This window comes from Vulpes lagopus, chromosome 2, assembly GCF_018345385.1.
Source record: "Vulpes lagopus strain Blue_001 chromosome 2, ASM1834538v1, whole genome shotgun sequence".
Lineage (NCBI taxonomy): Eukaryota > Metazoa > Chordata > Mammalia > Carnivora > Canidae > Vulpes > Vulpes lagopus.
This window is the reverse complement of record NC_054825.1, coordinates 79,319,935-79,330,847: the sequence shown is the minus strand read 5'-3', so window position 1 is coordinate 79,330,847 and position 10,913 is coordinate 79,319,935. Positions and strand designations below refer to the sequence as shown.

At 40.0% G+C, this 10,913-nt stretch overlaps 1 protein-coding gene across 3 annotated transcripts; it reads right to left on the bottom strand.

The window, feature by feature from the left end:
- Positions 1-1,282: 1,282 nt before the first annotated feature.
- On the bottom strand, positions 1,283-10,702 carry ZNF770 (zinc finger protein 770). Of its 3 annotated transcripts, none has more exons than XM_041745530.1 (2): positions 10,614-10,702; positions 1,283-5,841 (listed from the first exon to the last, which is right to left on the bottom strand). In XM_041745530.1, the coding sequence occupies exon 2, from the start codon at positions 5,786-5,788 to the stop codon at positions 3,710-3,712; it is 2,079 nt and encodes a 692-aa protein (XP_041601464.1). In that variant the 5' UTR covers positions 5,789-5,841; positions 10,614-10,702; the 3' UTR covers positions 1,283-3,709. The 3 variants fall into 3 exon arrangements, with proteins under 3 accessions (XP_041601464.1, XP_041601466.1, XP_041601465.1); XM_041745532.1 differs by having other exon boundaries at positions 10,631-10,697; XM_041745531.1 differs by lacking the exon at positions 10,614-10,702 and adding an exon at positions 9,579-9,714.
- Positions 10,703-10,913: the final 211 nt, after the last annotated feature.

The window sequence follows — 10,913 nt, the reverse complement described above, 5'->3', positions numbered from 1 at the left end:
CCTGGGTGGCTCAGGGTGTGGGGATCAAGCCCCACATCAGGCTTCTCACCCGGAGCCTGCCTCTCATGCGTAAATGGATAAAATCGTTAAAAAAAAAAAAAAAAAAGTTCAAACTAATTTGTCTTACTGCTAATAGAACTCCAGCAGTTTGCCCTGAAATTTAAGCCCTTCAAACCAGCAATAGAAAGCTCAAGATAGAAATTTAATGTTCTTTCCCTGCTTCTAAAAAGCAGATATTCTGTATCATCCGTCCTTGGGGCACCTGGCTGGCTCAATAGGTAGAGCCTGGACTCTTGATCTCAGAGCCATGAGTTTAAGCCCCCACTTTCAGTGTATAGAGATTAGTAAAAAATAAGCAAACAACAACAAACAGTCCTTGAAAATGTTACTTCTAACAAAAAGTTTCTGTATGTTACTCAGACTACAAAGATTGTTGCTATGTCTTAAAACTATAGGTCTGATTGGTTATCTTCTATAACATGTACATTGAAATGTTTTGGGGGACTCCTGGCTGGCTCAGTCGTAGAACATGTGACTCTTGATCTCAGGGTTGTGAGTTCAAGCCCCACATTGGGAAAAGATTACATTAAAAAAATAAATAAGTAAAAAATAAGTAAATCATTTAAAAATAAAGTTTTCTGCAAGTGTTTTAAACACTTTAGTTTTTCCCCATTATCATGGAAAACCAAATCAAATCTGGCTCAACTAAATTTTTTTTTTTAATTTTTATTTATTTATGATAGTCACAGAGAGATAGAGAGAGAGGCAGAGACACAGGCAGAGGGAGAAGCAGGCTCCATGCACCGGGAGCCCGACGTGGGATTCGATCCCGGGTCTCCAGGATCGCGCCCTGGGCCAAAGGCAGGCGCCAAACCGCAGCGCCACCCAGGGATCCCTCAACTAAATTTCTTTGAACAGTGTGAAAGTCTGTATCTAATTTAAAATAATAGTGGGTAGACAAGATGGAGACAAGGAGAATAACAAGAATATGCATGGGAGGAACTAATTCTGTATTTCTTTAGTACAAATCCGGAGGAGATAAATGGGTAAGCAGGTAGATTATGTAACGTAATGCAGTTAACATCCTTTTGTAGGTGATAAGAAGCTAGTAAAGAAATATAATAAAAAGTAAAAAATAAGTAAGAAATAAGGAGATGATTAAATATCCATGTCAGGAAATTCAGTGGAGGTGAATTGGAGTGGGCCCAGGAAAGTGGTTGGCAATCAGTACCTTGTCCCAATATTATGTGATTTTCCTTAAAAAAAAAAAAAAAGGCCAAAGTGTAACTTGAAAGTTTATTTTTAAAATATTCTGAAGTTTAAATTCTTCAAGACTCTTAACCACCATCTACTTTCCTTCAACACACACATTTTGTTCTAAAATTGTTGGCTCTACTGCAGTACAAACCAAGAAACAAAAATTCCATTAACTTAGCCAATGAAACTACTTCAGTAGATATCGTGCTACAGCCCTGGAATCACCCAAACAAAAATTTTTGATAAATCTCTTTAAAGATATTTATAAAGTTTATTTTTTCAGAAAACCAAAGTAATTGATTCAACAATACGAACAGTTCTAGCATGCAGCAAATCATCATTTAACACCTAAGGTTTAATTTTTCTTAATCATGGATGTATACAGTTTATTTTTATTCCTAAGAAGTTTCCACAAGAAGCTTGCAGTGATAAAGGTAAATAAGAATTTTGTTATAGGTACTTCAAATAGCACTACAATACATCTTTGACAAAATTTTTACAGTATTCCAACTTTCAATATGAAACAGCTTAAAAAGGCATGGGCCAAAAAAAAAGTATAGTAGTACCACTTAAGCAAATAAAATCTAATATCATACAAGCACAACACCGTTAGGACTCTCCCTGTTTGGGTTGGGAAAGGACTAAATGAGACATTTACCTCAAATAAAATATATAAATAGCTTTGGAAAATCCCAAAATACATAATTTCAAACAAAAAACCCTTTGAACCTATATTCTTGGAAAATTTGAATTATCCCTTGCTTTTATGTAATAGGGATGTTTTTGAAAAGTTTGTGGTGTAAAGCAAATTCTGTAAACCGTCATCTTGCTTGCAATGGAAGAACATATCTGGAGGAAACCTAAGAGAAATTATTTTTTAAAACATATGATTCTCCTGCACCTTTATACATCACTGGGCATTTTATCCGTACCTTTACCTTTTATCTCTGTATATTAAACTCGAGTTTCTCAAAATGCAGTTGAAAAAAAAGATACCAACCTCTCCTCTTCCCTCCTCCTATACACAGACAACTCTTAAGAGTACGATGAAGAGCTTAAAATGCAAAGAATGTTTATCCATTCTCAACAGAAGGCTTGTCACTATTATTGAAGTGTGCCAGGACCAACACCCACCTGTTCTCTTAAAAGATAATGGTTATTTTATTACTGAGAAATGTCGTTCTTAAAGACTTTATTAAAACATGGCAAATACGAAGGACAGTTTGTGATTACGTCTTTCATAACTTAAGATTTAATATTTCCCAATCATGACAGTACTGTTTAGGGGAATGATATCCTCGATTCCATAGGCATTTTATTCCTTTATGGGAATAATTACCTTACTAATCAAAACAACAATTTGCTAAGGATCAGAGTAACATTCTTTAGCATTAGAGTCTTGCAATAAACATAGAATTAAAAACTAGAACTAGACCTAGTCATTGCCATTTGATCAAACTTAACAGAATAGATTTAGTTAAGTCATAGGACTACTCAATTCCAAGATGCATTAAAACAAAGTTCTACTAAAGTAAAATAGAAGTCTTGTGAAATGCAGTTCTGTGCAAGTGAGTCTTAAGTTTACAACTACTGTTGTCAATCATTTAGTAGATGAATTGCATTTATTCCTCTGAAAAGATAATACAGCATACATATCATCAAAAAGATTATGGCACTTGGACAATACTCCTGATAAGTAAATATGGTAAAGGTATACAAGTGCATCCTAGTCTCTTTCCTACTTTCAGATCCTTTGGGAAAAACAACAGGCTGGGTAAAAAAATACAATTCTAATCCCCTGTGGAAATGAAGGTGAAGCTACCAGAGTCCTAAGAATAAATAGCTTGCAAAAGACCAAAGAAAATAATGCTGACGTCCTCATCCATTTTCATTTCATTGCCTTTATAGTTTTTAAACTTAAAAGAAAAAATCTTGCAATGGAATCTGAGCCATAGGTGTACAAAATTATGCTTTCATGTGAAACATAAAATAAATAAAATGTAGTGGAGCTATTTGCTGCAGCCAAAACCCAATTTTTACCTCTCACTCCTTTGAGTATATTTAAAAGGAGATGGCAAATGTTAAGGAATAATTTCTTTTAAAAAATGAATGAACTGAGTTATTGTACCACATCATGGATTTACATTTTCAATACAAAGTATATATTAAAATAAAATAAATGCTTACTGTATGGCATCAAACCATGTTCTTCCCCCTAAAAATTAATTTGGCTATTCCAAAAACATTGTATTAATTTTCTAGGTATCTTAGCTCTTACTTGCAGCACAAGCAACTGCCTATGAAATCACTCAACCTAAGAAAGGCCTTTACATAAAAGTACATTTTAAACGATAGAGGCTTTAGGAACAAAATTACCAGGGACACCACAAATGCGTTACTGGTTCTGTCAATTACACAACAGAATTTGAGAACTGCTTTCTCTTGTGGTTGGTCATTCCTTAAAGTGAGTAAGTTGATGTCTCTTCCAGTGAGGAGCCTGTCTGAATGTTTTCCCACAAACTGAACATTCAAATGGCTTCTGCCCTGCATGAATTAGATAGTGTCTTTCCAGTTTAGATGGAGACCGAAAACTTTTGGAACAAACGCTGCATTGGTAAAGAAGGCCATCATTCCTCTCCACACGCCCTGAATAACTGCAACAATGGCTATGTTGGCTCTGCTCAGATTGCAGAAGTGCACTAGAGAGGTAAGGCTGCCTGTTCCTGTAGGGGGTACTGAGAATAAAATCCTCTGATTCTACCTTAACTTTTATTTCTGTTATTTGATCTGACTCTGAGACCTCATATTTTTGGAGTCCAAGAGTCTGGCATTGTTGGGAAGCATTATAGTTAACATTATCACCCGGATGAATGAGAAGTTGGTTCAAATTTTCAAATTCTTGGCAAAGAGATCTTCTATAAGGAATCTTATCAATATGAGTTAATTTGTGTCTTTTTAAGTGAGCTGACTGTCTAAAAGATTTCCCACAAACATTACAGCCAAAAGGCCTCTGTCCAGTATGAATTAAATAGTGTCTTTGTAGTTTGGATATAGAAGGAAATACTTTCTCACATTTGTCACAAGGACACATCTTGTGTCCAGTATGTAGATTTTCACTTGGAACTGAAAAACCACACTGAAGCACTTCACAGTTACCAAAGAATTCCTCACCTGATGAACCATAGATAGATACATCTTTATTACTCACTGAATTATCTACAGGTAACTTGTTTTCTGTTGTAAGGATACCTTTCAAGTTTTTACCTATATTTTGGTTCTGGAAGTGCTTTTGCCAAGAAAATGGCAAAGTCAACGTTTTCTTCTTTTTATTGCCAACTGTCTTATATGTTCCATGTTTGCTAAGAGAACCCATAAATGTTCTCTGAGTTTGTTCAGGGCTCTGCTCACCAGTAATAAAATCACAATTTTTCAAGAAATTGTTTTTAAATACTTTTTTCTCAGATCGAAAATTATCTAATTTCTTACCCCCAGCACGTTTAAGTTTAGCCAAGATTTTTTTCACAATGGTTTTATAGTTGCAGCTTCTTTTGAGCCTGCTTGGAATTTTGCCACCTCTGGCAGGAAAACACTTATGTCCATTGAGAATTTGCTCTGATTCAAAACACTCTTCACACTCTGGACACTGAAAAGGGACGATATAAATAGAGTGGACATCAAGTTGATTATTCTCCTCAGATTCACCTATATCACCGTTTTCAAAACTATCCTGCTTTGCATTTAATTTATTAGGCAGGGGGCATGATTCTGGACTCTTTACCTTTAATGAAAGAGTCTGAAAGGTCTTATTCCTGGTATGGATTTGTTTATGCTTCAGAAGTTTGCTTTGAATCTTAAATCCTTTTTGACAAAAACAACATTGGAAAGGTCTTTCTTCTGAATGTGTGAGTTGATGAATTTTTAAATGAGTTGACTGCCGGAAAGATTTACTGCACAAGACACACTTAAACGGTCTCTGACCAGTATGAATTAGTGCATGCCTATCAAGTTTTGATTGTGATGGAAACATCTTGCCACAGATTGTACATGCGTGAATATTCTTTCTTTTCTTTGTAGGGCTGTATGTAGGATCAGACTTAGAGCATGGGTGTAATGCCCATCTTTCCTGTGTGGTAAAAGTATGATACATCCCATAGACTGGTTTTTCTTGCTTGGCCTCCAATAATCTTCTGACCTGTTTAACATCATTCTGGTAGGTTTCATTGTGAAGTTGTTGGTGCTTCACAAACGTCTTCAGATTTTTAAAGTGGCGTTGACAAATGCTACATTTAAAAGGTAGATTATGAGTTAGTTGATGTCTCTCCAGATGAACCAGTTGCCTAAAGGTTTTATGACATACATCACATTCAAATGGCTTCTGACCAGTATGAATGAGATAATGCCTAGCTAATTTTGATGGTGTTTCAAAGTGCTTGAAGCAAATATTGCAAATATATGGCCTGTTTCTAGGTAGTTTGTTGGCTACTACACACTGTTGAATCTTTAGCATTTTTAAATTGTTTTCAGCCATCATATTCTTCAGTGATATACTCTGATGAACTCCATGTTCTTAAACTCCACAGATGTCTAAAAATTAAAAATAAAAATGTATTAATTTAAAAAGTACTTATTCATATGAAAAGAAATAATTTAAGTTCTCCTTTGGCTAAAGATATTAAGGGTATAGAGGAAGCTGGACTTTTTCTATGTTTAAAAGTAAGGTAATAACCATTTTAGATGAATACTTTAAAATCAGAAAACTAACCTTACACATAGAAATGATGAGTCTTTAAAAGAAATCTCTAGGGATGCCTGGCTGGCTCAGTCAGTAAAGTATATGACTCTTGATCTCAGGGTCATGAGTTCAAGCCCCATGTTGGGTATAGAGCTTACTCAAAAAAATAAATCTCTAAAAACCTATGTAACTTTAAACTATATTTCTAATTAATTGAGATAATAAATCAAAAGGGGACTGAGTTGAATTTCTTAACATTAGACCTTTTAATTCCAATTTTCCTATTTCTTTATTATGTAGCATTGTCAATATTTAGTTGCTTTGTCATTATTTATTTATTTTTAAGAGAGAGAGAGAGAGAGAGAGAGAGAGATTGCCTGTGTGTGAGTCGGGTGAGGTGGGGCAGGGGGAGAGGAAGAGAATCTTAGCAGGCTCCAACCACAGCACAGAGCCAGATGTGGGGCTCCATCTCATGACTCTGACGTCATGACCTGAGCTGAAGTCAAGATGGACACTCAACCTACTAAGCTACCCAGGTGTCCATTTTTGTCATTTTTTAAAAATTAAGCAAGACTCAAAAAAAAAAAAAATTAAGCCAGAAAGGTAAGGAGTGCAAGAATTGAAATATAAAACTAAAAATAAGATGTATTTGCATTTAATTATAGCATACCATGGGTATGATCTGAGAAGGGAATGTTTTAGTTACCAAGGTTGGATTTCTTAGCCACATCATTACCAGTATTTACTTCTAATTACTTCTTTGGACCAGCAAAGACAACCTTGGACAACTGGGAGAAAATTTCCCAGATAATCTGGGTTCTAGTCCCGATTTGCTACCAAATGATTTCAGTGTGTGTGTGGGGGGGGGGGGGGATAAACCCCATCAGATTCATCTCTAAAATGGAGAAAGTGCCTCCTGGCCTGCCTACCACATCAATTTTTGTGAGAATCAATGGAAATAATGCATCTGAATGTGTTGGACAACTGTGAAGTGATTACAAATGCAAGGTACTACTTAGCTCAACGTTAATCAGATTATGTAACTTTATCTACATAATACAATTTTTTAGGGTTTCTAACTAAGAAATAAACATGCTAACTAAACTGATAGTTCTTTGTATTTCTTCTTTGCATTTTGTTGTGGAATTCCTAAAAGACAGTACAAAGGCAATGAGGCTAACTGGCTACTTATATACTTATCGATGGCTGAGTAACTGAGAGTTAAGTGTGGTTCAGACAATATAATAGAAGCATTGTTTTGGTCCTGGAGTTAATATAAACATGCTTTCCTTAATATAACTATGTAGGATACATGCAAAAGTTTACTAAGTATTTTTATAAAAACTGTTCACCCTATCTTCTCTTTTATCAGGGAAACCAATTTTCTTCTCATCCTCCTTCTACTATTGCATTTAGCTTAAACAAAGGAGTCAGAGATTAAAAAAAAAAAAGCTGCTGTAGCTCTGATTCTGATGTCTTTATCTTCTATTTGAGATCAGAAAGTTGATAAATCTACTAGAAACTCAGTGTTCTTTTGTCAGCTAATCTGGCGAACATCCAACATATATGCTATTTTTTTAAAAAGATTTTATTTATCTATTCATGAGAGACACAGAGAGAGGGAGGCAGAGACACAGGCGGAGGGAGAAGAAGCAGGCACCATGCAGGGAGCCCGATGCAGGACTCGATCCCAGGTCTCTAGGATCACACCCTGGGTGGAAGGCAGTGCCAAACCGCTGAGCCACCCAGGCTTCCCCATATATGCTATTTACTGTCTTTTCCAGAAGACACCTTAAACACAAAATCATAATCACACCCACTGTGGTTCTCTTCAGCAATGTGAATCAGAAACAAAAGCATTCATTTATTCAATAAGTATCTTCTACTACTAGTTGCTTTATCACAGTACTTTTCAGAGTTTAAAAAAAAAACGTAACTGCATGTTGCTATCATTAATGCATTGTGAAATCAACTTAGTGGGTTATGATCAGCAGTTTTGTTTAATAAAAAGTAGAAAATATCAGATTGCATTACATATAGTAAAGATGAATACTGTTTTGTGAAACTTCTGTAGAAAGCAGTAAGAATGTTTGTGAAAGCTATTCCTGGTATGCCTCTTCACACAACACTAGACAGAGGAACCCACAATGAATCAATCACTTTATGCAAAGTGATCAAGTGACCCATTAGATAAAGTTGGGGCCCATAGCATGAGGCAGGATTACTAAGGACAGCAACAATATCTAATTTTCTTCAGTTGGCCCATATAACCCCAAAATATTTACCAAAAAAAATGTAATTACAACAAAATGGATATGCCACACAAGTCTATGTAAAATAAACAAATCTGACTGCAAGCAATTATATTAATTTATAAAATATACACATAACCCAGATATACAGGTTAGCAACAGCCAACTGTTGGTGCTATTAATATGCATTTTCACTACACTGAGTTAGAGAAATTTACTGGTGAACAACCTCCAAATCCCTGAACATGCTAACACAGGAACAGTTACGAGGGTTAAGTCATGAATCCATCAAATTGCCAAGAACTCGGCAATTCACTTCATTCCTTTCAAGCTATCAGGTATTGAGGTGGTCAATTAGGACAAAGAGCCAAAATGAAAATAATATACCTTTATTCACTTACTGCCACAGTGCCAAGCATGAGGCAAAACAAATACTGGTTCCCCAGCGTCCATTAAGCAGAACTACACTAGGGAAGGATCAGATGGATGCCATGCACAAGAGCATCTCTCCCTGCAGAGGAGCTTGGAACAAAAGGCTTTTGCCTCTTTATGGATCTGTGGGCCAGAGCACGAGGAAGGAAGCGCTAGGAGTGGAAAGGTCTGGAGTTAAAATGGAGAAAAGTAAAAGTTGGTGGAGACAGTGAGGCCTGGGAAGGAAGGAACCCAGTCAAGATCATCTGCATGGAGGTAACTGAGCCACCAGTGCACTCTAGTATGAGCATGGGCAGCAGGAGGGAAGGGGTGAGTTCTTGACTGCAACTCCCTCCGAGACTCCAATGCACTGGCCATGCACAAGTCTGGTGTGGGGAGGGCAGTCCCCCCCCCCGCCCCCCCATAAGGCTGGCCAGCCAAAGCCAGCCAATTGTCTACTGTCAGGCCTGGAAGATCACACAAAGAATTTTGGCCTGAAGCTGACCTCCTCAATTCCTACTATATATTTCTCCTTCTCTTTAATAGTTTCTACCAGGGATCCCTGGGTGGCGCAGCGGTTTGGCGCCTGCCTTTGGCCCAGGGCACGATCCTGGAGACCCGGGATCGAATCCCAGGTCGGGCTCCCGGTGCATGGAGCCTGCTTCTCCCTCTGCCTGTGTCTCTGCCTCTCTCTCTCTCTGTGACTATCATAAATAAATAAAAATTTAAAAAAAAAAAGTTTCTACCGAATACCTCTGAAAAAATATCCCACAGTAGAACCACACACTACAACCTTCTCTGATTATAACAGGAATTGACTGCGTATAGTTTCTGTGCCAAAAAGTGTCCACGGCTGATCAACTACACTAACACTAAGACTGGATACTACTGTCACTTGCCTCCAGATCGGGTGTGAAAACACTTACTGGGAGCCCTGTATTGTGGCAACAGGTGATCTCATCTGCTATTTATAAGCGATGGCGCGGGATCCCCAGCGCTCCAAGTGCGGTCCCACGTATCCCTCTACAGGGTGCACGTTAATTTGAGGGCGCCCCAAATCCCACTTCCACTGATTCTCTATGCTCTCCGTTGATTCTGTTGTTGTTGTTGCTGGAAATATCGGGAAAAAAAAAAAAAAAAAAAAACGAAAACAAAAAACCAAGCCAACACTGTGCACTTTATTCTGCTACATCGAAAATAAAAAAGTAAAATAGCAAGTCTCCCCGGTTCAACCCGAACATTTTTCTGGCAACTGCCGGATACGCTCTGTTGGAAGACTAAGAGATGATTCGGGGATGCCTGGGAGGCTCAGGTCGTGACCCCGGGGTCCCGCATCAGGCTCTCTGCGTGATGCCCGCTGCTCCCTCTGCCTCTCTCTGTGTCTCTCATGAATAAATAAATAAATAAAATCTTAAAAGAAAAAAAAAATCCCGATGACGCTTCGAGGCCGAACGCCCGTTGCACGAACGCAAACTGCGGGTATCACAAAAGCAAATGAACAAGAGAGGGGAGACCGCTCCCAGCCGGGGGACGGTCTCCGGCGACACCTGTCCCAGCCCTTCCCTCGTGGTGGGCGCTCGTGCCCCGCTTCCCCGGCCACGCTGCAGGCCCCGCACCCTCATCGCGTCCCAGGGCCGCTGCAGGGCACGGGGACCCTGACGTCCGGCCGTCGCCCTCACCGCCCACAGCCCGTGAGCACCGAGGGGTCGAGCCGAGTCCAGAGAGCGCAAGGTCCCACCCCCGGAAAGGACCCGGGCCGCGGCGAGGGGACCGCATCCTCCTTGCGCCGCCGCCTCACGCCTTAGGGGCCGTCGGGAGGCGGGGAAGCGGCGAGGGAGGGGGCTGAGGTCGTGGCGCCCCCGCTCCGGGCGCCCGGGCCCCCGGGCGCGAGCGAGGCAGGCCCGACCCGTCGCGGGGGCCGCTGCGCCGCACACACGGGGTCGCGAGTCCTCCTCACGCACCTGGAGCTGGCACGGACCTGGCGGCGGCACATCCCGGGGCCCGGGCGCCGCGGAGGCAGCGAGCGCACGTCTGCGGGACCGGCGCGGCGACGGGCTGAGTGCGCAGGCGCGGCGCTCCGGAGCGCCCGGGGACGCGGTCCGGCCGGAAACAGGCTCCCCCCGCTCCAGGGCCGCGTCGCTTAGGTGCCGAGCGCGACCGGCTGGGCGGGGCTCCCGAGGTCGGATTGCTCTTTTTACATTACATGCAACTTTACGAAATGATAGGACCTCGTTTAAAAAATGAGGGGATTGAGATTGAGG